The sequence below is a fragment of the Rhodotorula paludigena genome (assembly GCF_050403205.1).
Source record: "Rhodotorula paludigena JCM10292 DNA, Rt_paludigena_JCM10292v1_ctg78, whole genome shotgun sequence".
Classification (NCBI taxonomy): domain Eukaryota; kingdom Fungi; phylum Basidiomycota; class Microbotryomycetes; order Sporidiobolales; family Sporidiobolaceae; genus Rhodotorula; species Rhodotorula paludigena.
In genome coordinates this window covers 11,489-35,224 of record NW_027481380.1, presented here as the reverse complement: position 1 = coordinate 35,224, position 23,736 = coordinate 11,489, and the positions used below count along the sequence as shown (strand labels likewise).

The following is a 23,736-nucleotide window of genomic DNA, read 5'->3' as shown; positions in this document are numbered from 1 at the left end:
GGAACGAGTTGCCGAGGAGAGAGCGTTCGCCTCGACCGCGACAGAGGGGCGCACTGCTGCGACGATGCAGAGCTGCACGCGAGCACCCGCACGCCTCGTCCGCGCTGCCGCACGCGCACCCGCGCTCTCTCCACGCCCCGCCCTCCGCTTCGCCTCGTCCTCGTCCTCGTCCTCGTCGTCGTCTCCGTCGCCCGCAGACCCGCACCCGTACCTCTCGCAGCTCGCCCGCGACGGCGCCACTCGTCCGGGCAGCAGCACCACCTCGGGCCCCAACCTCGGGCCCTTCCCGCTCCCGCCCAACCCGAGCCGCGACGAGCGCATCGCCGCAGACTCGAAGCGCTGGAGGCAGCTCGGCGTCGGCGGCAAGGCAAAGGTCGCAGCCACCCAGGGTGCCAGCCTCGTCGTCGTCCTCGGCGGCGCCACCCTCTTTGTCCTCGTCGTGTATGCCTTCGGCACAGAGCTCTTCTCCGAGGCGAGCCCGACCCGCATCTTTGAGGACTGCGTCGAGCGCGTAAAGCACGACGAAGAGGTGCGCAGCGAGTTCTCTCGAACGAGCGCTAGTTGGCCGCTCCCCTCGCTGACGCTTGCTCCCGCGCCCCGGCAGCTCTTGACCATGCTCGCGCCGCCGCTCTCGTTCCACGGCAGCGCGTCGTCGTCGCGCATGCGGCGCAACCGCCGCATCCAGCACTCGCTCACCGTCGACCCGCGCACGGGCCTCGAGACGCTCTTCGTCCGCTTCTACGTCGAGGGCTCCGACCCGCTCGCGCACGACGCCCTCCACGGCGCCGACACGTGGCTCGACTGGGCCAAGCGCTGGATCGGCCCCGCCGTGTGGGACGACTCGAGCCGCCCGGGCGCGTACCAGCCGCGCCTCTCGAGCGGCCTCACCGAGCACGAGGAGGAGGCGCGCCTCGAGGCCGAGCGCAGGCGCGCGCTCGACGCCCAGCGCGCACAGTCCTGGGGCGGGTGGGTCGCAGGCGGGGTCGGCAGCGCCGTCAAGAGCATGTTTGGCGGCGTGCGCGGGCTCAGAGGGGCGCAGCAGCCGGGAGACGGCGACGCGGGGCTGGCCGGAGCGGGCTTCTTCCGCCGGCAGCGGAAACCGCGCCTGGGAGAGTACACGACGGGCGAGGTCGTCGCCGAGCTGCAAAAGGTGCGTCGAGGCGGCTTGTTTCCCTCTCCCGAGGCCACCGGGACTCATTCGCCTCGCACCGCAGGATCCGAGCACGGGACACTTTGTCTACCAGCAGCTCTTTGTCGCCCTCCCCGGTGCGTCCCGCAATACTCCGCGCCTACATCTCGCTGACCACTTTCACGTGCACAGACACGCGACACTCGAACTACTACCGCCACAACATCTCGACCGCGACCGTCGTCCCGTCCGAGGAAAAGGGGCTGGACCGCTTCCGCTTCTGGAACAGGACAAAGGTCGTCGCTGCGTGAGAGGCTCTCTGTGCAGTGCCATTTCCATACTTTGCCAGCTTTGCGAGTGGGAGAGACCCGGCGGCAAAATTGAGAAGGTCGTGTCGTCTCTTCCGTCGCCTCCTCGCACATTCTGTCTCGTGTCTCCCACCGGCAGTGCAGTGCGCCCATGCAGCCCGTCTCGCGCGACCAATGTCACCGACGCTACACCTCCTTGCACTTTGCCAGCAGCTCCCTCTCCCACTCGAGCCACCCGTCTGCGTCGCGCTCTCCCTCCGCCGCCGCGTCTGGCCCACCCTCGCCTGCAGCGGCCCCTTCCTTCTTCTTCTTCGAAGCCCTCTCCTGCGCCGCAATCGCCCGCTCGAGCAGCGCCCACTCAATGCACCCCGCGCCTCCCTTCCCCTCGCCCTCGCCCTCTTCGTCGACCCCAGCGGGGGGAGGAGGCTCGAGCGCAAACTCGCCCTGGCGCGTGCGCGTGAGCTTGACGACGTGCGCGGCCGAGCCGAGCGCGGCGCCGATGTCGTGCACGATCGAGCGGATGTAGGTTCCGGACGAGACGGTGAGGCGGATCTCGAAGATGGGGGCGCGCGCGGGGGCGGGCGCAGGGGAAGCAGAGGAGGAGGTCGAGGTGGCGGTGGAAGCTGCGGAGGGAAGAGGAAGGATGTCAGCGTGATGATGGGGGGCGTGGCTGTCAAGTCAGAGGGGACGCACTCGAGGCAGACGCTGCCGGTGCAGACTCGGCGGTCGGCGCAGGCTCGGCGGGTGCGCTCGATGCCGCCGCGACCTCCTCCTCGCTCGGGACCTCTGTCCGCCCCTCTTTGACCATCTTCTCGAGCCGCTCGAGCTCGCTCTTCGCCGCTTCATCGAGCTCCTCTGCGGGGTACTCGTACGCGTGCTCGTCGCCGGGGACGAAGCGCAGCAGCTCGAGCGAGTGCACCGTCACCGTGCGCGGCGGGATCGGGCGCGGGAGCGGCGTGTTGGTCCGCGCGTACTCGTACAGCGGCTTGCCGTCCATCTTGAGCGCCGAGAAGCTGTGTTCGCGCGGGCGTCGACTCCCAAAGTCAGCATGCGCGCTCTCAACATGACGCTCACGCAGTCTGGCAGAGGCGCGGAGAGGACGAAAAACAACGCACATGGGCGGCGTCTGGACGATTTCGCCGCGGAAGCGGTCGAGGACGGCCTCTACGTCTGCACGCGAGAGGGCGTGCGCGCCGGGGACGGTGCGCACGCGCTTGCCCTCCGAGTCGTACGAGTCGGTCGAGCACCCGAGGAGGCCGATCGCGCGGTACTCTTTTGTGCAGTCGAGGAAGCGCGAGAGGTGCTTGGTCGCGGCGTTGGTCCCGACCACTGCACGGGGCGAGATTCGTCAGCCGCGTCCTCGCAGAGGCTGTGTCGGTGTCGACCGCACCGAGTACGCCGTCTGCGAGCGGGTCGAGGGTGCCGCCCTGGCCCATCTTGACCTTGGGTGCTCCTCGCCTCCCCCTCCCGCGGCGCCCTCCTCCGCGCTGGTTGCCCTTGTCCTTGGCTGCGTCTGCATCGGGGTCGCGGAAGATGGCCGAGGCGGCAAAGAGGGGCTGGAGGCGGTTGAGGAGCTGCGGGTGCGAGTTGCGAGTGCGAGTGAGGCGGTGCGCGAGAGAGACAAGGAGAGCAGAGGGCGCACCGTCATCGAGGGTGTCCCTGTGGGCTTGTTGATGGCAAAGAGGGCCGAGAGCGGGGCCTTGGGTGCCTTTGGCATCGTGGCAGCGCGAGTACAAGGAGCAGTCACCAGGAGACCAAGTGTAATCGACCGACTAGGCGCGACTACACCCACCAGACGTAGTCGCCTCGTCCTCGTCCCTCTCGCGCTCGACTCGCCCCGAGGCAGTCCCGCACACGCTCCCCACACCCGCCCAGCCCCATGGCGACGGGCTACGCGACCCTCCGCGACCGCCAAGTCGAGTGCTTCAAGGCCCTCCTCGCCCTCAACGCCCCCACCCCGCCCCCGGGCCACGCCCAGCTCCCCACCTGGAAGTGCCTCGTCCTCGACAGGACCGGACAGGACGTCATCGCCACCTCGCTCCGCGTCCAGGACCTCCGCGACGCCGGCATCACCTTGCATGTGTCAGTCTGCGCCAACCTCGCCCGCTCCCCGAGCACCCCCCGCCCGTGCCTCGAGTTGCACACACGTTGGGCGGCCACGAGCCCACCACACTCTGCGCGGTCGAGCGCGACTACCCGAGCTGCGACGCGCTCCCGGCCGCTCGCTCCGCTGCCTCGTCGTGACGCGTGCAAGTGCTGATAGCACCGTGTCCAGCCGCAAGAGAGCCTACAGGAGCACCGGCACATTGCCAAAGCTGCACGGACACCCAGCTGACGCGCGCCCCGAACCCGCAGGCAACTGCACTCGGACCGCCCCGCCCTCCCCGACGTCCCGGCCATCTACTTTGTCGCGCCGACGTCGAGCAACATCCAGCGCATCGCCGCCGACCTCCGCAAGGGCCTCTACGCGTCCACCTATGTCAACTTTACTAGCGCGCTGAGCCGCACTTTGCTCGAGGAGTTTGCCGAGACCGTCGCAAAGGATGGCACCGTCGAGGGTGTCGAGCAGGTGCGCCCACCTCGCTTTCCAGCTGCTCATACTCGAGTTGCGTCAGAGATCAGTCGTGTTGATTTCCGATGGGGCGCGCAGGTGTACGACCAGCACCTCGACTACCTCGTCCTCTCGCACTCGCTCTTCTCGCTCGCCCCCTCGCTCTCGACCGCCTCCTCCGCCGCCTCGACCTCCTCCGCCGCCCTCCAGCCCGCCGCGCAAGCTGCGTCGACCGACTCGCGCACGACGTACGAGAAGCTGAACGACCCGCGCGCGACCGAGGCCGATATTGAAGAGATCACGGACCGCATCGCGCGCGGCCTCTTTGGCGTCGTCGTCACGATGGGTGCGTCCACGTCTCCTCTCTTGTCTCCCGTCTCCGATCAACACGAACTGACGCCATTGCTCTTCCCGGCACTCTGTTGAGAGCAGGCCAGCTCCCCATCATCCGCGCGCCGCGAGGCAACGCCGCCGAGATGGTCGCGCGCAAGCTCGACTCGCGCATCCGCGACCACATGGCCTCGAGCCGCGGCGTCAACGCGTTCACGAGCGGCGCGGGAGAGGGCAGCTTTGGGCGGCCGCGTGAGTGGCCACCTTCCTGCGGCGCGATCGGGTCTCGTGGCTTGTTTCACGATATCCGGGTGTTCCTTCGTTCGGACGCAGTTGGAACTCACACTTGTTTGACGTGCGTCGCAGTGCTCGTCATCATGGACCGCAACGTCGACCTCGTCTCGATGCTCTCGCACAGCTGGACCTACCAGGCGCTCGTCAACGACGTGCTCGGGATGAAGCTCAACCGCGTCACGGTCGAGGTGCGTCTGTGCTCCGTCTGCGCTGTTGCAGCTTCCGCTCCTCGAAATCGACGAGCTGGCGTGCTCATCTTGGAATCCACGCACAGGCACCCGACGGCGGCAAGATGAGCAAAAAGACGTACGACCTCGACGCTAAGGACTTCTTCTGGGCCAAGAATGCGCAGAATCCGTTCCCGCACGTCGCAGAAGAGATCGACCTCGAGCTCAACAAGTGCGTGTCGCCGCTGTCTCGCCTTTCCGCGTCTTTGGCCGGCAGGAGGAAGCTGATGTCGGTGATGTGGTGACTCGCAGGTACAAGCAGGATGCGAACGAGATTACGCGGTCAACGGGTGTGAGCGATGTTGCCGACCTTTCACAAGTGTGCGTCTCCGCCTCCCAGCGGCTCACTCGCCTGGAAGCGCACTCATCCGCCTGTCCTCGCCCACAGCGACCTCACGTCGAACGCAGCGAACCTGAAGGCGGCGATCACGGCGCTCCCCGAGCTGACGGCGCGCAAGACGACGCTCGACGCGCACATGAACATTGCGACGGCGCTGCTGCAGGGCATCAAGGACCGCGGGCTGGATACGCTGTTCCAGATGGAGGAGGCCATCACGAAGCAGGTGCGTCCGCCACGCCCGCATCGCCGACGCGCAAGAAGTATCCTGACGCTGTCCGCTGCTACGGCCGCCACCGGTTCGCAGACGAAGCGCGACCTGCTCGAGGCGGTGCGCGACCCGGCCAAGCACAACCCCGAAGACAAGCTCCGGCTCGTCCTGTGCTACTACTTTTCGATGCTCGCGTCGGGCTCGGACAAGGGCCTCTCGCGCGACGACCTCGCAGAGTACGAGCGCGCGCTGACCGAGACGGGCGTCGACATGGGCCCGTGGGAGTTTGCCAAGCGCCTCCGCGACGTCATGCGCATGAGCAGCTTGGGCACGGCGACGGCTGCACAGCCGCAGGCGATGGGCGCCGGAGGAGACTTGATGCGCGGATTCAGCTCGCTGTCGAACCGGGTGCGTGGGCTTTCGTTCGGCTTTCTGCGGCGCTCTGTTGTGCTCGCGCCCTAACTGACTTGTGACGGCGCATGTACGCACAGCTAACGGACCGGTTGCGCGACGGCGGGATCGGCGGCGTCGGGCTCGACAACCTCATCTCGGGCGTCAAGAACTTCCTCCCGGCGCGCAAAGACTTTCCAGTCACGCGCCTCGTCGAGGCGCTCATGGACCCGTCTTCGGGCGCGACGCAGGCGCTGCAAGACACGGACGACTACCTGCTGTTTGACCCGCGGTCGGGCGGGCGCAGCGCGCGCCCGGCCGCGGCGACGCAGGGGCGCGGGCGGCAGCAGTACCACGACGCGACCGTCTTTGTCGTCGGCGGCGGGAGCCTCGTCGAGTATGGCAACCTCGCAGAGTACGTCCAGCGCAGCGTGCCCGGCGCGTCGGCCGGCGGCGGCGGCGGCGGCGGCGGGTCCGGCTCGCTCGCGCAGGGCGCGGGCGCGGGGCAGGGCGCGGGAGGACAGGGCGGCGGTTCGGCGGGCGTGCCGACGCGGCGTGTCACGTACGGGAGTACCGAGATCCTCGCGCCGAGCGAGTTTGTCAAGGCGCTCGGGAACCTCGCCAAGTCGGGGTGAGGGGTCGAGGTGCGGATGCGGGTTTGCGCAGTCCAGCAGTTTTTTCGGACCGTGCAACGACGACGCCATGCGATAAGTTATCGGGTCTGTCCGTCTCTGTGGCCTGCCTCCGACTGTTTGGCCGTGACGGGTTCGCGCTGCGCAGTCCCAAGATAGCCTCGTGCGGGAAGCTACACTTGCCTCCGAGCCCCATTTCCGGCTCGCTCTCTCCCTCCTCCCGCTGCCTCTGCCACTCGCTTGCTCCCGAGATGCCAGACTCGCAGGGTGCAGACTACGACTATCGCACGAGCTCGGTCGACGAGGACCGGCGCCGCGCAAAGGAGGTCGAGAAGCGCGTGAATGATCGGCACGCCGCAGCGGGAGCGGGCCCGAACGGCACGAGCGGCGGCGGTGCGGACGGGCAGCGGGCGGGAGCAGACTCGCCGGCGGCTCAGGAGAACGAGCAGGCTGTCCGCGTCATCCAGTCAAGCTACCGGTGCGTTGTTGTTCGTCGTCAGGTGCAAGTGGGGGATGGAGACGGTCGTGTCCGCGTCGTCCTCTGCGCGTGCGATGACGGCCTACACGAGTTGCTCATCCTGAACACTGGCGCCCACAGCTCGCACGTGCAGCGGCGGACGGCGAGAGGGTGCAACCTCACCTGCAGCGAGCGATGGACCGAAGGTGCGCGCGCACGTCGCCTCTCGTCCGCCGGGCACGACCAGGACACCAACAAGAACGACACTGGTACGTGCGACTGTAGCGTCTGCTCGGGACGCTCTTGAAAGCGCGTGCTGACGACCACTTGGCAGCCTCGCGCTGGCAGCGCGGCCAGATCTTCGCGTCCAAGATCAGCGAGGGCAAGTCGCGCCAGCCTGATCAGCCAGACGAGCTCAGCGCCGAGGACGAGATGGACAAGCTGGCTCGCGTGCGTTTGCAGTCTGCTCTCGCCGCTACTGGTCGCGTGACTTGGTCCGCTGACGCTTGTACGCTGTCGCACAGAACGACAAGGAGCGCAAGCGCATCAACAAGGAACGCACAGCGGCAAAGGCGATGGAGTCGCAGTACTGGCTCGAGATGGTGAGCTCCAATGGGTTCTCTCGCTCGACTACTGCCTTCTTCTCCGCTCACGCTTCTCCACGGCTAGGTCGACAACAAGCACCGGTACGGCAGCAACCTCAAGTACTACCACAAGCGCTGGAATGAGTCCGACACGAAGGACAACTTCTTCCACGTGAGTCTTTCCGATTGCCGGCCTTGTCTCGGCGCGGCTGACATGGCGATGCGCACAGTGGCTCGACGAGGGCGAGGGCAAACATCTCGATCTCGAAGAATGCCCTCGCAAACGGCTCGACTCGGAGCGGATCGTCTACCTGAACGCCACGCAGCGCGAGGTCTACCGCGTCATCGTCAACGACGACGGCCTCCTCGTCTGGGCCAAGGACCGCTCGCCGCTCGACACGAGCAAGTACCACGAGGACCGCGGCCCCGAGAACGGCGGTATCGTCGCCATCTCTGCCAAAGAGTACGAGGAGAAGCAGGCGCGCGAGAAGGAGAAGATCCAGGCGATGCAGGAGCGAGGCGAGGTCGGCGACCTGAGCGACTCGTCGTCCTCGTCATCCTCGTCGTCGAGCGGGTCGAGCACCGATCCGGCCGACGAGATCCGCGAGGGCGCCAGGCCGTACGGCGACAAGGGCGGGACGGCGGGACAGGGCAAGGGCGTCCGTCAGGCCAAAGAGCGAGTCAAGTACTATGCTTCTCCGCGTGCCGTCATGGACACACTCCTGCGCACGACGATCAACAAGAATACGTGCGCTTACACTTTCCTCTTCCTCCTCTCGGTCCCTCGGCTCGTTCAGGTTCCTCACGCTCTACGACCGCTTCTTCTGCCATTCCGGCCGGGTCAGGTGGCTCTACGTTTCGGATCTTGAGAACAGGCTTTACGTCGGCATCAAGAAGACGGGGTCCTTCCAGCACTCGTCCTTCCTCTACGGCGCGCGGGTCACTTCTGCCGGTCAGTTGCTCGCGATTCCCGCAGCGCGCTTCGACACTGATCTGTTGCACGTCGGTGACAGGTCTCATCAAGGCCAACAAGGGTCACCTGACCTCGCTGAGTCCGCTCTCCGGCCACTACCGCGCCGGCACTATGCACTTCAAGGCATTCGTGCGGTCGCTCCAGGACGACGGCGTCGACATGAGCCGCGTGTCGATCTCCAAGTCGGTGCTCACGATCCGCGGCATCGAGAAGTACGGCGCGCTGAGCAAGAAGAAGAAGCGCTTCGTCGACCGCGTCAAGTCGGCCTTTACGCACAACGAGCCGCAGTCGGACCAGGAGCGCGACAAGGACCTCGAGCAGATGCAGCGCATCCGCAAGGAGGAGACGGATGAGGGCCGCGCCGCGCACGACGACGAGGTGCGCGAGGGCGAGCGCGAGCTGCGCGACAAGAAGGAGCGCTCCGGGCAGCCGCTCCCCGGCGAGGGCAAGTCGGTCGAGGAGATGACCGAGGACGAGCGCATGCAGCGCGGCGTCGCGCTCGTGCTGCGCGCTTTCGAGCGCGGGCTCAGCATGCGGGACGAGTCGTCGGAGGCGGATCGGAAGGAGCAGTGAGCGCCTCTTTGTGACCCCCCAGCTCTCGCGTTTCGCTTCGATACCCCCCTCTCTCTGCTTCGTATGTGGTACTCGTGCTGTACATGTTGTCGTCTCCTGGTAACTGCAGTCACGCCTCGTGTTTCCGTCGCATCGAGAGCCGACCGCCTCAGTTCTCGACGATGTCGACCTTGTTCTTGTAGAACGCGACGTAGCCCTCGATGTCCTTGGCCTTCTCGTAGGCCTGCGGGTAGTACCACGCGGCGTCGGGCACCACCTCGTCGCCGATCTTGAGCGAATAGTAGCTCGCCTTGCCCTGCGGATCCCGACGACGAGCGGTGTCAGCTCTTGCCGTTGCGCCTGGAGGATTCGAGCAGCACTCGCCTTCCACGGGCAGACCGTGTGCGTGTCGCTCGGGCCAAAGTACTCCTTCTTCACGTCGCCGGGCGGGCTGACGGAAGCGAGCCGATCATGTGGGGAAGGAAGGTCAGCTCGTGCAGCAAGGGCCCAGGGAAGCCAGCAGCGGTGCGCACAAGTACTGGGGGGGTAGCTGGGTCAGATCTGCTGCTTCGATGCCCGAAGGACGCAGCGAGGACGTACATGGTTGCCCTCGACGATGCGGGTCGAGGAGCTTTCGGCGATGGTGGAACCCTTGTACGTGACCTTGACCATCGTGGCAAGCTGGCGATGTCTTGCGAGAGTCGGGTGTGCGAAGCGAGGAGAGGACGGTCTGGGGAGGAGGAAAGGAGAGGTCTGGCGAAGTGAGAGCCGCATGTTCAGGAAAGCGACGGACCCGCGAAAGACAGCTTATGCGTGAGGGGCCAGCTGTAGCCGACGATGCGGAAGCGTTCTACCCCCTGGCCGAGTGCCCGATGCCCTCGCAGCATCGCGGAATTGCACGAAAGTCCGAAAGTGGCATTCCAACGGATCGCGGGACTTCTACTGCTTGACTGGCTCCTCCTGCCCGAGCTTTCCCTGCGCCAACAGCTCGCCCTGGAGCTCCTTGATGACTGCGTGAGGTCACAGTCAGCGCGGTCCCGACACCACAACGTGCGGACGAGATGTGACACACCTTCCTCCGCCAACTCCTTCAACCGCGCCTCGTCCTTCCCGATCAGCGACACGTCGACACCTGCCATAAGCTTGGGGTAGCTGCCAACGCGCTGCAGAAGTAAAGTGCTTGTCAGCGGGATGCTGAGCGGTCCGGTGAAAGGGCTGCGGACGACGTACAATCATCTCCTTCCGAACCTTCTCTTGCAGCGTAGTCAGGAACGGTGCAATGGAGCTCTCGGGCATCCTGCCGGTGTTTCAACGTCAGTCTCTGGCCGCCTCAGGCATGCATCTATGTAGGACCGGACTGGTTCCTGGAGTGAAGGAGGATGGCGGAACGCACTTGGTGTGGACGAGCACGCGGTAGGGCTTCTCCGAGCTCGGCGGCAGCGGAATGTACCGCGCCGCGAGACCCTCAACAAGCCGCTCGAAGAGCCGCGGCACGCCAGGCAAAATGCAGACCTTGCCTCCAACGCGCACGACGGGCACCCACAGATCCTCCTGGACAAACAGGACCTCGGCGTCGCGCGGGAAGAGCGCCATGCGCAGGCGCGCCTTGGTCTGCTCCTCGGTCTGCTGCTCGAGGTTGTAGCGGTGCTTGCCCATCTCGTACATGCGCCGCTTCGTCTCCTCGTGGTACTCGAGCGGGGTGTTGAAGGCTTTCGCAATCGATGCGTAGGTGATGTCGTCATGGCTGGGATACGTCAGCGACGGCGAGAAGTCAGAGAGGTTCAACTGGAAGCGCGCGACCGAGCAAACCGCAACGCACGTAGGACCGATACCGCCGGAGGTCACGACGAGGTCGTAGTTCTTGTGCATACGCGTCACAGCCTCGATGATCTCGTCTTCGTCGTCTGCAATCACCTCGATGCGCTGTTTGTACGTGACCGTCGGCATGTCGATGGGTCAGCGGGATTTGTGCGAGATCCAAGAATGAGTCGGCAAGAGATCCGAGGACGGGCCGGCATCGCACCTTGAGCTCGACGCCGAGGTCGAACAGCATCTTGGCAAGAAAGTTCGAGTTGCTGTCGCGCGTTTTGCCTGCACCAGGGACTCGCTCTCGATCAGCACCACTGCGTCGAGGCGTGAGGCCGAGGTGACCGAGAGCCTTACCGTTGAGCACCTCGTCTCCGATGATGAGGCAGCCCGCCTGCCTCACTACGGGCGCACCGTCGTCGCGCTCGGGCACAGGCGTGAGCGGGAACGTCGGGGCGTCGTGAGAAGATGACATGGTGCGAGAGCGGGCGATCGGCGAGCGGGAAGCGAGAGCAGCAGCGGGAGCGACGTGTTGAGCAGTCGTGCGCAGCCGTGCCAGTGCAGAGCTCAGCATGCAGCGCTGTCCAGCGGTGTGAGCAAGAGAAGAGGACGGTTGCCAACTCGCGCGACCCTCGATCGGCCAGTGGGGCGGTGAATTGATGAAGTCGGGCAGGTTGCAGGGGAGTCTTGTTGCACGTGCCCGATGCTGCGCTGCTTTACGGTACGTTCTGCTGCACCTCGGCCCGCTCGCCGTGCTCTCGGCGGCGGCGGAGCAGAGGGCGCAAACTGGCCGGCAACCCGGCTCGCCCAAACGCGCGAAAGCCCCACTTGGCCTCGCTTTCCTCCCCTCTCACGCCGCTCGAGGCAGGACAGCGAACATCCATGGCACCGCACACTGACTCGCTCGCACCGACCCCGCTGGACCCGCCTGGTCACGAGCTCCCGCTCGACCGCCGTCTTCCACCCCCACTACCGCTCTCACGCTCACACGCTCACGAGGATGCCACTGTTGCACACATACTCGACGATGGCACCGACTGGAGTCTCTTGGCGAGCAAGGTCGCGCTCGCTGGCGTGTCTAACATGGTGAGTAATGCACCGCATGGCATTCTGCGCCTCCCTCGACCGCTGTCCCCGCGCGGTGGGTCTCGATAAAGAAGATCCCGACCACTGACTGTTATTCGCGATGCCACAGACCGCAGCCTTTGTCACGAATCCTGCAGATCTGTGAGTTATCCGTAGCTTCAGGCCACGGATTCACACTGCTTCAGTTCCCGGCGCCCGTTGAAGCTCTGCAGCGGCCATTCAGACTTCCCCGTTGGTTGCGAGGAGATCACTGATCCGCTTGGTGGTCCATTTCTTGCATAGCGTCAAGGTGCGACAGCAGCTGCAGCTCAAGTCGCAGTCGGCAGACGGCCTCACGACGACGCGCTCAACGAACGCTTTCCGCACGCTCGTTTCCATGGTTCGCGAAGAAGGTCCAGCCAGTATCTACAAGGGCTTGTCGGGCAGCTTGCTGCGAGAAGCGACCTATTCGTACGGGCTCGTCTGACTGAATTGCGCCAACGAAATGCTTGCTGAACTCTCGCATGGAATCATAGCGGCATCCGCATGGGCGGCTACGATCTCGTCAAAACGACAATCGTCAAGGTGGTCCCGCTGGCAGATCCGAATGGATTCGGGACGAAACTTGCGGGCGGTATGGCAAGCGGGTGCGCTTTTCGTCGATCGTCCCCGCCCTCGTACGCCTGCTCACATTGAGGCTCCGTCCGCAGTATGATCGGAGCGGCGGTTGCAAATCCGGCGGACCTGGTCAGTTACGAATGCTGATTACGACCCCGTCCCGCGCGAGCCGCCAGCTGACGCTCTTGCGGTAGCTCAAGGTCCGACTTCAAGCGCCCGCAGCGACTGGCTCGCTGCGACAGCACGTTGTGCAGATCGCGCAGAATGAAGGGATCAAGGGGTTCTACAAGGCGGTTGGCCCGACCATCGTGCGCGCCGGCGTGCTCACATCGACGCAGCTCGGCTGCTATGACCATATCAAGCACACGTGCGTCCCATTTGAGTCCTGGTTGACGTGGGAGGCTGCAGTGGGAGCTGACACGCGTTCGTCGCCAGGCTAAAGAAGGACTTCCCCGGGACCTTCAATGAGGGAATCCGGACGCACGTTGCCGCAAGCGGTATCGCCGGTTTCTGCTGCTCGGCGGCGAGCAATCCCATAGACGTAATCAAGGTGTGTCTACAACACTGTGGACCTTGCGAGTCTGAGCACTTGACCGACTCTTCCGGCGCGCAGGTTCGCATGATGACCGACAAGACGGGTCAGTATCGCAACGCGCTGCACTGCGCCGCCTTGCTGCTCAAGAACGAAGGTCCGTACCAGCCCGCTATTGGCCCTTTCCTCGATGCTCGCGCTCACACGCGGTCGGCGACTGCAGGACCGCTCGCCTACTACAAAGGGTTCAGCATGTGCTTCTGGCGCCTGTGGCCGCACTCGCTGCTGTCGCTCGTCGTCTTCGAGCAGCTCAGGAAAGGCTTCGGCATGGCGGCTATCTGACGAGCATCGAAGGAGACACTGTAGAACGCGGTTGTCCATGTTGTGCCAAGTAGATTCGTCTCTCTCGACGTCGAGACGCGAGAGCAGAAGCGGGAAATGGATATCGTTACGGAACAACTGGGTGTGTACGAATGGTCTAGACAACGATGCGGATGCAGGAGGTACAAACAACGGGGGTGGACAGCAGCAAGATGAGGGCGGGGTCAAAGCGAGCTCTAGGGCGAGCACTAGAGCTCTTTTAGAAGGGGAAGGGATCTAGCCATGAGACTGATCTATGCGCCGAGCTTGAGGTCGCTGAAGGAAGCGCCGAGGTCCTTGGCCTCGTCCTTCGAAAGGTCGACCGACGACTCGCCGACCTCCTCGTCGCCGCGGGCCTTGTCGGCCGCCGCGCGAGCCTGCTCCATCTGCTTCTTCTCGAACGCGCGCTTCATCGCGAAGTAGTCCTGAGAGTGCACGTGAAATCAGCGCGCTGCTCAACAATCAGCGGGAGTGCGGAGAGCGCACCTTGTGCAGACCGCACTCGGTCTTAGTCTTGTTGGACGCCCAGCGGCCCGCGCGCTCGCTCTCGCCCTCCTTGGGCTTGTTCGTCGAGTGCCAATCGCCGATCGACTTGTAGCCCTGGTCGAGCAGCGGGTTGTACGGCACGCCGGCCATGTCGATAAAGTCCTTGACCTCGTCAAAGCCCCATCGGCACAGCGGGTTGATCTTGATCAGGCCCGTCGAGTCAATCTCGACCGGCTGGAGCGCAGCACGGTCCGCGCCCTGGGAGCGCCGGCGACCGGTGATGACCGCCTTGACGCCGAGCTCGGCGTACGAGCGACGCGCGGGCTCGACCTTGACGAGGTAGTCGTATGTGTCCTCGTCCGTCTCCCACAAGCGCTCGCCGTACTTGGCCTCGAATTCGGCGGTGGTCTCGACGCCGGGAGGGCGGTACACCTTGACCTCGACGTTGTACTTCTTCTCGACGCGCTTGGCGAGGTCGAGCGTCTCCTGGAAGTGGTAGAGCGTGTCGTAGAAGACGAGGGGGACGAGGTGCGGCTGCTTGCGCTTGCGCGAGATGACGCTGATCATCGCGATGGCGGCGAGCCCGGTGAGCCCAAACGCGGTCGTCTGCGTGAGACCCTCGGGGATGTGGTCGATCGCCCACGCGAGGATCTCCTGCGGCGACGCATCGGCAAGCTGCGCGTTGACGGCGTCGAGCTGCGACGGGTCGAACACGGCCGACGAGGTCGAGGCGACGGGCTGGGCGTCGGCGGAGCTCGAGGCGGCGAGCGTGGCATCGGCGCCAGTCGCGGCAATGGGCGATGCGAGGGCAGACATGGCGTTGAGAAACGTCGCTGGGGTTCTAGAGGGGAGCAGGCGGGGCGAGGCGGCGGAACCTGGTCGACGTGTGGATTGCGTGCTTGCGGGTTGAGAAGGCCGGGGTTGTATGCGGCGCAGAGAGCGGCGGGTGGCTCGAGGTGAGTGTGTGGTGGTCAAGGGAGTGCGGCTCGAGCGAGTGCAGGCCGTTGGACGCGCGCGGAGGGTTGATGAGGTGAGCGATGTTGCGTGCTTTGCTTGCGTGAGCGAAAAGCGCGAACGCAGGGCGAGCCGCGCCGATCCGTCCGAAGTCGGCGACGTAGGCCGAGACCGTCGCCTCCACTCCGCCTTGACGACCGTCTCCTCGGTGTCCGGCTTCGCTCACCCCTTCTGGGAAAGGTGCATTGGCTGGGAGCGAAAGCACAGCAAAAGCTCTTCGAAAATGGCAGCCAGCAGAAGCGACCGCTCTTACGGGACGGGCGAACGCCACCTGGCCTGGCTTACGCGACTCAGCTCACATGCGTCAACTGAAGAACTCACAACGTGAGGCAACAATGATTCAATGCAGACAAGTAGGACAGCAGGAGCGGCAGAGGAAGAAAGGCAGGAAGAGCTCAGGAGGATCAGAACCCGTTCGCGAGCATCGATGCGGCCATCCTTGCCTGCAGAGACAAAACCAACGTTAGTATCTGACATCACAGAGGCCGTAATCCGCAGGATCGCGAGGAGGAGGAAGAAGAAAACGCACATCGACCCGCTGGCGTCGGTCGCCCTCGACATGGACCGAACTCGCCATGCTCCGCACCGAGCGCTTCTGCCCCTTCTGCGCCATCGACGAGAGGTCCGGGCCGGCGGAGGAGCTCGTCAGAGGATCCGCTGCAGCACCGGGTGCGCCGGGCGGGCGAGCAGCCGGGGCGTTTGCGGCGAGAGGAGACGAGCCGAAAGTCCGTGAAGGCGTAGGCGATGCAGCAGGCGAGGCCGGGCGGAGCGTCCCGCTGGTGCTCGACGCCGATGCGCCGCTGGCCGTACGGCCCATGCCCGCCGCTCCAGGCGTCCCGCGGTAGATGACGCCCGCGTCGGGCTTGCGGATCGCGCGCATCTCGGGCCGCAGCGTCTCGTACTCCTTCAGTCGCTGCTTCTCGTACAGTAGAGCGTGTCTCGCGTGCTCGAGCAGTGCCGAGAGGATGTCGTTGTGCGTGTCGAGCGAGTGGCGGGTGAGGGAGGGCTGCAGGTTCGTCGAGATGCCCTGCAGGCGGCGTCCGAGGGTCTCTTCGTAGCGTTGCGCCTAGCAATCAACCATGCATGAGTGAGTACGGATCGCGAGGGAGCGTATATTAGCTAAGAGCACACCTCGTCGAGATCCTCGAGGGCCTCGTTCACCCGGTCTGCCTTGAGCGACGACGAGCTGCGGAGCTTCTCGATTGCGCGGCGCTTCTCGATGCTGGATTTGACGGCCTTGCGGTGCTCCTCGACGACTGCGTCTCGGCCCGAGAGCGTGTCCTGCCAGCGCTCGCATGTCAGAACATGCGGCGGAGTAAGCCTGCGCACGAGCGTACCTTGGCCGACTTTGCATTCGCTGCTTGGTAGTAGAGCACGTCGCCGAGCGCCACTTGCTCGTTGATGGCCTGCGATGTCGAGCGCAATTGTCAGCACTGGGCCTCGCTCGTCACGCGCAGGCAGAATTAGGGCAAACAGCGCCGTACCTGGTTCGCAAGCAAGTCTGCATCGACCTTCATCGTCCTCCCGAGCCGCTTGAGCCCGTTCGCGAGCGGCTGGAACGACTCGGCCATGGCAAAGGTGGTGAGCTGATCGCCCAGCTCGCTCACGCTCGTCGCCGTCGTCCGCCGCGTCTTCGAGACCTTGTCGACGACCTTGGCCGAGTCGTTGAAGGCCGTTTCCAGGCGGGCCATGGAAATCTTGGCGGCCGTGAGTGGGTCGTCGAGTTCGCCAGGCAAGCGCGAGCTGCGCGAGAAGAACGGGGTCGACGACTTCTTGCGTGCTCGTGCCTGGTACTGCGAGTATGATAGCAGGGTCAGCCCATATCGGAAGGGCCGCAGCTCGAGCAGGCAGAAAAGCCATCTGGAGAAAGTGAACGCACGCCGAAGTCGCTCTCGATGAAGCTCCTCGTCTCCTCATCGCGGATGACGGCGGGGTCACTCGTCAATCGTACGACCCACTTCTGGAAGGCAGACTTGATGAGACGGTCGTCTTCCTCGTCGGTTGCGGCGGACGTCTGCTGGAGCGGAAGAGCCGGGACGATGGATTGAGGGCAAGTGACGGAGAGTGCTGACACGAGGTTGCCGAACTCGGTATACGAGCGGGACACGGAGCGGTCTGGGAGAGGTAGAGCTTAGCAAGGCAGGCGCAGGTAGAGCAAATACACGATTCTCACAGGAAGAGTGCTGGAAAGTGGGCAGGTTCGTCTGCGACGACAGGGCAAGATCAGCTTCGGAGAAAGCGGCTGCGGCCGTATAGGCTATAGCTGCACACCTCGACGTTGAACTTGATGTACAGGTCGCGCTTGTTGCGGTCGAGGCCGAGGATGCGGATGCGAATAAAGCCGTCTCTGGCAGATGCAGCGTCGCCGGCGCGCCGCTGCGACTGGGGGCCGTTGAGGTCTTCAGCAAGACGCCTCGTTGCAGCAACGTCTGGCGCATCCGCCGTGCGTGGCTCGCGCGGCACCATTCCCCCCGATGGTGCACGCGAAGGCGCCCCGGCGACGTCGTCTGCCCGCCGCGGCGCGTTCCAGCCGCCCGACGATGGCGAGCCAGCTGCAGGTGCGCGGTAGTCGCGGTCGTATCCGGGCAGCGGAGACCGCGGGGCGACAGACGAGAGGTTCGAGCCGTCATACGGTCGACGCGCTGGCCTCGGGTTCGGGTCGTACGCCGCCGGGTGCAGCGGGTCGAAGTCGTTCATTCTCTTCTGTCTGACGAGCTAGCAGCAACAGGCGTTGCTCTGCGGTGTCGAGGTGCGAGAGGGGAGGGAGCCGGGCTGTGGGGCGGAGACGACGAAGACGCCAGTTGCCGTCCTCCTTGCAAGCGTACTGTCTGTCACTTGCACGACAACCCTGCGAGCGCTCCGCACGATAGTTGATCCGATGCAGAAAAGGGCGCAAGTGAGGCCAGCGGTCCCCCATCCAGCAAAAAGTTGGCCCTTTCCGGGATTGAACCGGAGACCTGCAGAACGCGTCGGATCAGGTGATCTAACTTCAGTCTGTCGCTCTCCCAACTGAGCTAAAGAGCCGACTTGAGAGCCGGCTCTTCGTTGTGCCTGGTTACAGTGACTATCCTGGCCTGACCGCGCAATCGCTCTGGCTACGGTTGAGGGTCACATCACGCCGTGCAACACTGTGCATGCTTACGCAACATGGACCACGATACTGACGAAGCCTGACCGGTTGCAACCTCGATGCGACCCTCAAATCGAGCGATACGAGCTCTGGGCGCTGCATGCGAGCGGTGCCGGTGAGCGGGCCGGGTCGGCCTTGCTTTCCCTCCGCAGAGGCCAACAGAGGCTACGGTACCTACCGTACCTAGCTCGGTACATAGTCAGTAGAAGCTGAGAGACCTACGTGTACGCTTCAAAGGGGCAGTTCGCAGTCGAGGAGCCAAGCGGTGGGACTGCGAGCGAGGCAACACAACAGGCAATGACGGGAGGCGGCGCTCACAGCAAAGAGCGTGTCACGCGTCACGCTTCCGCGCAGACTTGGCGCGGGCCCAGGCCTCGCGAGTCTACCTGCACAAGGAGGAGGGGCGGACAGAGACAGATTTCGACACGCTCTTCCGGGTCATCGAATGAAGAAAAGGCAAGCTGGCCGAGGGAAGATTTTGGAAAGAGCGCGAGGCGAGGCGGACGAGTTTCAGAGGGCGATCGCGGCACGAGCAAGCAACATCGGCTCGTTTCCACTCGCTGCGCAGAGCTTCCACGCAGCTCTTTCCGACCAGACAGCCAGCAGAGCGCGCTGTCCAGGCCAGTGCGCGCCAGCAACCCACGCTCGAGCGGTCCTGGCGACGGGCCCACCCGACTTGTCTCGCCCCTCGCCAACGCGCGCCTGCTCGCCTCGCACGGCCTGCTAGTGGGCGCGAGGGCGGGCCACTCGAGCGAACGAGGTGCGTGCAAGCTCTGCGCGTGCCCTTCACGCCCGCATCCGCGCTCAGTGCGCCTGCTGACGCCCGTCCGCACGCCCGCTTGCCCCGCATGCTGCTGCAGCTCCGCGCAGCCATGCGAGCCGCCCCGCCAGGACAGGGTGCTGCCGCGGGCGTCGCACGTCCTCCTGCCACGCTCGACGACACGCCTTTGAAGCCCCCAGACCTGCACAACGAGCTTGAGGACGGCCCCTCCTCGTCCCCTCGCTCGCGTAGCCCCGATCTCGAATCGGCCGGCCGTCGTTGCCCTGCGCGGGAGATGGGGCAGACAGCGGCTTCCCGGCACGAACTCGACGCGATCCAGCATGGGCGCGCGGCGCACGCGGAACTGAGCCCCTCAGATCCGCTTGCTGCTCGAACGCCCGAGGTCGACGAAGACGACGAGGCGCTCTTCTTTGACGCGCGCCGCCGGGCGCGTACGCCCTCGCCAGGGCACGAGGGTGCGTGGGACATGGTCAAGCGCAAGGCGAAGCAGCGGCCCGCGACGAGTTACACCCCCGCCTCGACCTGGGCGGGCCAACTATCGCATCTCACATTCCCCTCTCCCGGCCGCAAATCGACCTCGCTTGCCGGCTCGCTCTCGTCTACTTCGACCGTCACTCGCCCCGCTTCGTATGCCGGTCGCAGCGATGCTACCAGTACTGTCGTCGCGGCGACGACCCCCACCCGGTCAAGGTCGTCTTCGGCCGATGGCTACTCGTCCTCGGCGAAGGGCACCGCTCGCCGGTCTCGTGCCTCACCTTCTCCCTCCTTCCGAAACTCGTTGCGGCTTCCCTTCCTTCCGTCCATACCGGCTTCTCCACTTCCGCCCATTCTCTCGCCGGGCCTGACCCGGTCCGCCTCGTCGCCGCCAATCTTGCCCAACATCGCAACTGGCGGTCCACTCTCGCCGACGTTCGCTCTCATTCCGCCGACTGCAGCGCTGTCGCCCGCGTCGCACGATCAGTGGCCGGCGCACGGGCGCGCTACCTCTTCACCACCCTCGGCGCATCTTCCCCGCACCTCGACCTCGAGCTCTGCCCCCAACCTCTCCCTCGTGGCAAATGCACCCATCAGCGAACCCTCGTCCTACTTCACCTCGCCGGCAACTACGGCAGCCTCGTCTCCCGGTGCCGAAGCGCCTTGTCCGCTGCCCCTCTCAAGTGCCCTGGGCCTGCGCTCCGGGTCACAGGACAGCGATCCGCTCACATACGACTCGGATCTGCTCGTCGCCGACTCGGACACAGCACTGGTCGAAGCCCAGGAGCAGGCGGACCGCGTGCAGCTCAACGAGAAGCGCTATCACGCGCTCGTCGAGCTCGTCGAGACGGAGCGAGGGTACTTGGAACACCTCCGGGTGCTCGTCAAGGTGCGTGCACTTTGCTTCATTAGACTCGCCGATCGCCACAGCACGAGGCAGATTGCGGGGATCGACCCCTTCGTGCCAACCCTCGCAGTCTTGGCTCTACCTGCTGACTGATCCACCACTTTGGCCTGGTCCTCGTCCACCCGTTCCTGCCTACACACAGGTGTACTTCCAGACCCTCCCGTTCCTGACCGTCCTCAATACGGCCGAGGTCAACGCCGTTGTGCGCAACGCTGAGCACCTCCTCGACCTGCACGAGCGTATCGGCAAGCGCATCGACCAGGTCGAGCACGAGCTCAGGTGGCGTCACGAGTCAACTGAGTCGACTGGACATAGCGGCGAGGAGGAGAAGGAGAAGCAGGCGTTCCGGGCGAGGAAGGCGGCGAGTCAAGTCGCGCGGATCTTCGTTGAGGAGGTGAGCCTCCTTCTCACATACCTACGGACCGTCAACTGACCTTCTCCAATGCAGCTCCCCGCTTTCGCACTCTACAATGACTTCTGCGCTCGCCATGCCGAGGCCCTTGACATCACGCGCTCAATCTCGTCGCGGCAGGACTGGGAGGCATTCGAGCGGCAGTGCGCGACTCGCGTCGCTGTCGACGCCGGGCGGGGCGACTGCACGCCTTTGGCTTCTCGCGCGCATGCGTCGTCCTTCTTCCCGCCCATCTCGACGCCGCCTTCGGCCAACTCGCCCCTCCCGTCCACGGCACCACCTCTTCCGACTTCGAGCGGCCACTCCGGCAGTGCGTCGCCCCACACATCGCTCGCCTCCTCGTTGTCGTCGTCTTTGGGCCCTATCACGTCCTCGAAGCTCCGTTTCGCCGACTACGCCATCGCGCCGGTACAGCGCGTGACGCGCTACCCGCTCATGTTCGGCCAGCTCAAGAAGTACTTCATCGGCACGGCCGAGTACGAGGTGCTCGAACAGGCGTGGACGGAGTGCAGAGGCGTCGCGCAGGCCGTCGACGCTGCCAAGCGCGAGCGCGAAGGCGAGATGCGAACACGTGTCGTCGCGCGCAGGATGGATTTCAACACGCCGCTGGTCGACGGGACGTTTTGCGACATCCTCGGTCCGACGCTTCTTGTTGGCGCACTGCACGTTGTCCATTCGAGCAGCGGCGAGGCGGGCATGGCGGGCGCCGCCGGTCCGCTGTCGCAACCCGAGGTGCTCAAGGTCAAGTACCTCGGATGCTTCCTCTACCGCTCGCATCTCGTCATGGCCAAGATTCGCAAGCGCGCGACGTACGAGCCAAAGGAATGGCTGCCGCTCCGGCTCTTCGACATCCAGAGCCTCGAAGACGGACAAGGTGCGCTTTCGTTTCTTGCCCCGCTTTCGCCGACTCCCTCGCTGATGAGCTGCTGTTTGCAGGTCTCCTGACGCACAGCATCCGCCTCAGCTTCCGCGAGCATCATTTCGAGCTCGGCAGCTTGTGCGCGGGCGAGAAGGCCGTCTGGCTCTCGCACCTCGTCGCGGCGCAGAACGAGGCGCGGGACGCGTGGAACGCGCAGGAGCGTGACGAGCAGGGACGTCCGACGTTGTTCGACGACACGGTCGTGTCGAGCGTGCCGACGTACGCCTCGACCCAGCGCAAGGCGCACGTGCGCTCCGCGAGCAGCATCTCCATCGGCTCGGTGCGCAACGCCGGCAACGCGCCCCCAGCGTCGTCCAACAGCCCCGCTCTCCTGCAAGAAGAGCCACTGCCGATCATCCCGGACGAATTTGCTGCAATGTCGCAGGCTTCTGCCGGTTCGGCGCAATCCGCCGGTGTCCTTTCGACTTCGGCGCCTCTGTCGCAGATGGTGTCGCCGCCAACAGGTACCCTCCCACTCACCACGACGCCCATGCTTGCATCGCGCTCGCGCTTCTCTAGCACGGCCTCGTCTCTCCTCCTCGGCCGCACGCCCTCCTCGCAGCGGACTGCGGTCGATCTGCGTCTCGCCGACGTCTTCTCGGAGGAGTGCCTCTCGGCGCGCGCGCAGGCCGCGCGTGAGGCCGAGCTCGACTCTGCCGCTAGTCGTCGTCTGCGCACCGTGTCCGGCCCGAAGCGCAGCATGACCACGTTCTCGCCCGGTGCGACCGCTGTGCCCCTGCCGGGCTCCAGTCACCATCACCCGCTTCACGCAAAGATGCTCCCGGGTCCGTCGTCGGTTCGCGAGCGGCGCCGCATGTCAGCGATCGAGGTTGGCGCCGCGGGGCTCGCCGAACGCCAGGACTTTCGCGGAGCGATTGGCTTCGACGCGGCGCACGCAGCGCTCTACCGTACCGACGCGCCTGCGCTGGGTCTCGCAAGTCTCACGACGCCAGAGCGCGAGCGCGGCAGGTGGGCGAACGCGATTCGCAAGGCGCACCATGCATCGGGCGGGGGAGGTTCGTCGGGCGCAGGCGGTACGAGCGGGTCGAGGACGCGTCCGGCGCTGCCCGAGATCAACACCGCACTCGCGGAAGGTCTCGCGCGCGCTGGCAGCTTGAAGCGCTCAGCCGCACCGCCCCTCTCGGCAAGCGGCAGTTGGGGTCGTCGTGCGCGGGACCACGACCGCGAGGACGGGCTCGGCGCGCAGCTCAGGCGTGTCGCCTCGCACTCTTCGGTCGACGGAGGTGTCGGCACAAGCGGTGTCAGCGTACCGTCGACGCCGTTACCGACCATGGTCGTCCTACCCAACACGCCGACGATCGGGCAGGGTCCGTCGGCCGGGCCAGTACCGCCCGCAGCAGAGCGCGCCCTCGATAGGGCTAGCGCTGTCGTTGACATTGGCCGCAACAACTCAGTTTCGTCGACCGCCTCATCGTCGGGTACCGGCACGCAGTCGTCGTCATCGCACTCGCACAGCTTGCAGGTGTGCGAGACGCCGCCATCGTCAATCCCGCCTTCGCCCGACTTTGGCTCGGTTGAACTTGCGAACTCGCCGTACCCGCCGACGCGGGGCAAGGCGACGTTCGCGATGGCGCAACCATCCTCGCAGCACATCGCGGCCGCACCTCCGCGCTGGGCATCCAACGTGTCCGAAGCTATGTCAAGCACGTTCCGACTACGGCGCCGCAAGAGCACGCTCGGTCTCGTGCCGCCCGCTGTGCCGGCTCGCAACCCGTCCTCCGCTTCGAGCGAAAGTCTCGCGACCAGCAGCCCGACGCTCCCCGCTCATGAGCCCGCCACCTCGCCTACGTCTACTCTCTCACCATCGAACGCTGCCGTCAAGCTGCAGCGCCGCGCCTCGACCACCCTCTCGGGCCTCTTCTCGAAGCGCCGCGCGCAGTCGTCGCCGATGCTTGCCGGGCCAAACGGCTACTTCAGCGGGTCGACGGCCTCGTCTCCGCACCTCCCGCTCACTAGGACGCCATCCTCGAGTCCGAGCGGCGGCAGTCCGAGCGAGTCGGCCGCAACGTCGCCGGACCAGATCCCGACCACACCTGAATCGGTTGCAAGTCTCGCGCTGGGTCCGGCTCCGTCTGACCTCGCCAGGGCGTCGTCGTCGAGCGGTCAGAGTGGCGCCAGCGTTGCAGGCCGTCCCGCATCCATTAAGCGAACTCGCACGCGCTTCCTCTTCGGAGCGCACAACAGCATGACTCCGCTCTCTTAGGTTACTGTCCCATTCCGCACGTTTGTGCTTCAT

The 23,736-nt window shown here is 65.3% G+C and overlaps 10 protein-coding genes across 10 annotated transcripts; 5 read left to right on the top strand and 5 right to left on the bottom strand.

Moving 5' to 3' along the window:
• Positions 1-64: 64 nt before the first annotated feature.
• On the top strand, positions 65-1,440 carry JCM10292_004097 (uncharacterized protein; the record flags this gene model as incomplete). The annotated part of the gene is made up of 4 exons (XM_076652495.1): positions 65-529; positions 605-1,150; positions 1,215-1,266; positions 1,322-1,440. The coding sequence occupies 4 exons, from the start codon at positions 65-67 to the stop codon at positions 1,438-1,440; spliced, it is 1,182 nt and encodes a 393-aa protein (XP_076501948.1).
• Positions 1,441-1,623: 183 nt separating this feature from the next.
• PUS4 (pseudouridine synthase PUS4) lies at positions 1,624-3,154 on the bottom strand (the record flags this gene model as incomplete). Its single annotated transcript, XM_076652494.1, has 5 exons — positions 1,624-2,060; positions 2,131-2,450; positions 2,553-2,766; positions 2,828-3,011; positions 3,080-3,154. The coding sequence occupies 5 exons, from the start codon at positions 3,152-3,154 to the stop codon at positions 1,624-1,626; spliced, it is 1,230 nt and encodes a 409-aa protein (XP_076501947.1).
• A 162-nt stretch (positions 3,155-3,316) lies between these two features.
• SLY1 (syntaxin-binding protein) lies at positions 3,317-6,412 on the top strand (the record flags this gene model as incomplete). Its single annotated transcript, XM_076652493.1, has 10 exons — positions 3,317-3,519; positions 3,793-4,006; positions 4,088-4,334; positions 4,421-4,570; positions 4,685-4,800; positions 4,887-5,011; positions 5,092-5,160; positions 5,228-5,402; positions 5,484-5,795; positions 5,879-6,412. The coding sequence occupies 10 exons, from the start codon at positions 3,317-3,319 to the stop codon at positions 6,410-6,412; spliced, it is 2,145 nt and encodes a 714-aa protein (XP_076501946.1).
• Positions 6,413-6,660: 248 nt separating this feature from the next.
• Positions 6,661-8,996, top strand: JCM10292_004094 (uncharacterized protein; the record flags this gene model as incomplete). Its single annotated transcript, XM_076652492.1, has 8 exons — positions 6,661-6,887; positions 7,008-7,135; positions 7,201-7,316; positions 7,391-7,468; positions 7,536-7,622; positions 7,681-8,198; positions 8,296-8,402; positions 8,464-8,996. The coding sequence occupies 8 exons, from the start codon at positions 6,661-6,663 to the stop codon at positions 8,994-8,996; spliced, it is 1,794 nt and encodes a 597-aa protein (XP_076501945.1).
• Positions 8,997-9,144: 148 nt separating this feature from the next.
• Positions 9,145-9,647, bottom strand: JCM10292_004093 (DUF427 domain-containing protein; the record flags this gene model as incomplete). The annotated part of the gene is made up of 4 exons (XM_076652491.1): positions 9,145-9,291; positions 9,360-9,426; positions 9,509-9,513; positions 9,576-9,647. The coding sequence occupies 4 exons, from the start codon at positions 9,645-9,647 to the stop codon at positions 9,145-9,147; spliced, it is 291 nt and encodes a 96-aa protein (XP_076501944.1).
• Positions 9,648-9,914: 267 nt separating this feature from the next.
• On the bottom strand, positions 9,915-11,355 carry FPY1 (flavin adenine dinucleotide pyrophosphatase; the record flags this gene model as incomplete). The annotated part of the gene is made up of 7 exons (XM_076652490.1): positions 9,915-9,985; positions 10,048-10,138; positions 10,206-10,272; positions 10,369-10,719; positions 10,795-10,898; positions 10,999-11,066; positions 11,139-11,355. 7 exons carry the CDS (start codon positions 11,353-11,355, stop codon positions 9,915-9,917), a joined length of 969 nt encoding a protein of 322 aa, XP_076501943.1.
• A 612-nt stretch (positions 11,356-11,967) lies between these two features.
• Positions 11,968-13,338, top strand: JCM10292_004091 (uncharacterized protein; the record flags this gene model as incomplete). Its single annotated transcript, XM_076652489.1, has 8 exons — positions 11,968-12,008; positions 12,150-12,317; positions 12,383-12,493; positions 12,557-12,593; positions 12,659-12,831; positions 12,900-13,014; positions 13,078-13,153; positions 13,220-13,338. The coding sequence occupies 8 exons, from the start codon at positions 11,968-11,970 to the stop codon at positions 13,336-13,338; spliced, it is 840 nt and encodes a 279-aa protein (XP_076501942.1).
• A 272-nt stretch (positions 13,339-13,610) lies between these two features.
• On the bottom strand, positions 13,611-14,658 carry MET16 (phosphoadenylyl-sulfate reductase (thioredoxin); the record flags this gene model as incomplete). Its single annotated transcript, XM_076652488.1, has 2 exons — positions 13,611-13,781; positions 13,843-14,658. 2 exons carry the CDS (start codon positions 14,656-14,658, stop codon positions 13,611-13,613), a joined length of 987 nt encoding a protein of 328 aa, XP_076501941.1.
• Positions 14,659-15,260: 602 nt separating this feature from the next.
• On the bottom strand, positions 15,261-17,553 carry VPS17 (retromer subunit VPS17; the record flags this gene model as incomplete). The annotated part of the gene is made up of 8 exons (XM_076652487.1): positions 15,261-15,299; positions 15,386-15,922; positions 15,988-16,137; positions 16,194-16,262; positions 16,341-16,649; positions 16,736-16,971; positions 17,030-17,060; positions 17,128-17,553. 8 exons carry the CDS (start codon positions 17,551-17,553, stop codon positions 15,261-15,263), a joined length of 1,797 nt encoding a protein of 598 aa, XP_076501940.1.
• Positions 17,554-18,858: 1,305 nt separating this feature from the next.
• On the top strand, positions 18,859-23,703 carry JCM10292_004088 (uncharacterized protein; the record flags this gene model as incomplete). Its single annotated transcript, XM_076652486.1, has 4 exons — positions 18,859-20,130; positions 20,291-20,542; positions 20,597-21,434; positions 21,497-23,703. The coding sequence occupies 4 exons, from the start codon at positions 18,859-18,861 to the stop codon at positions 23,701-23,703; spliced, it is 4,569 nt and encodes a 1,522-aa protein (XP_076501939.1).
• Positions 23,704-23,736: the final 33 nt, after the last annotated feature.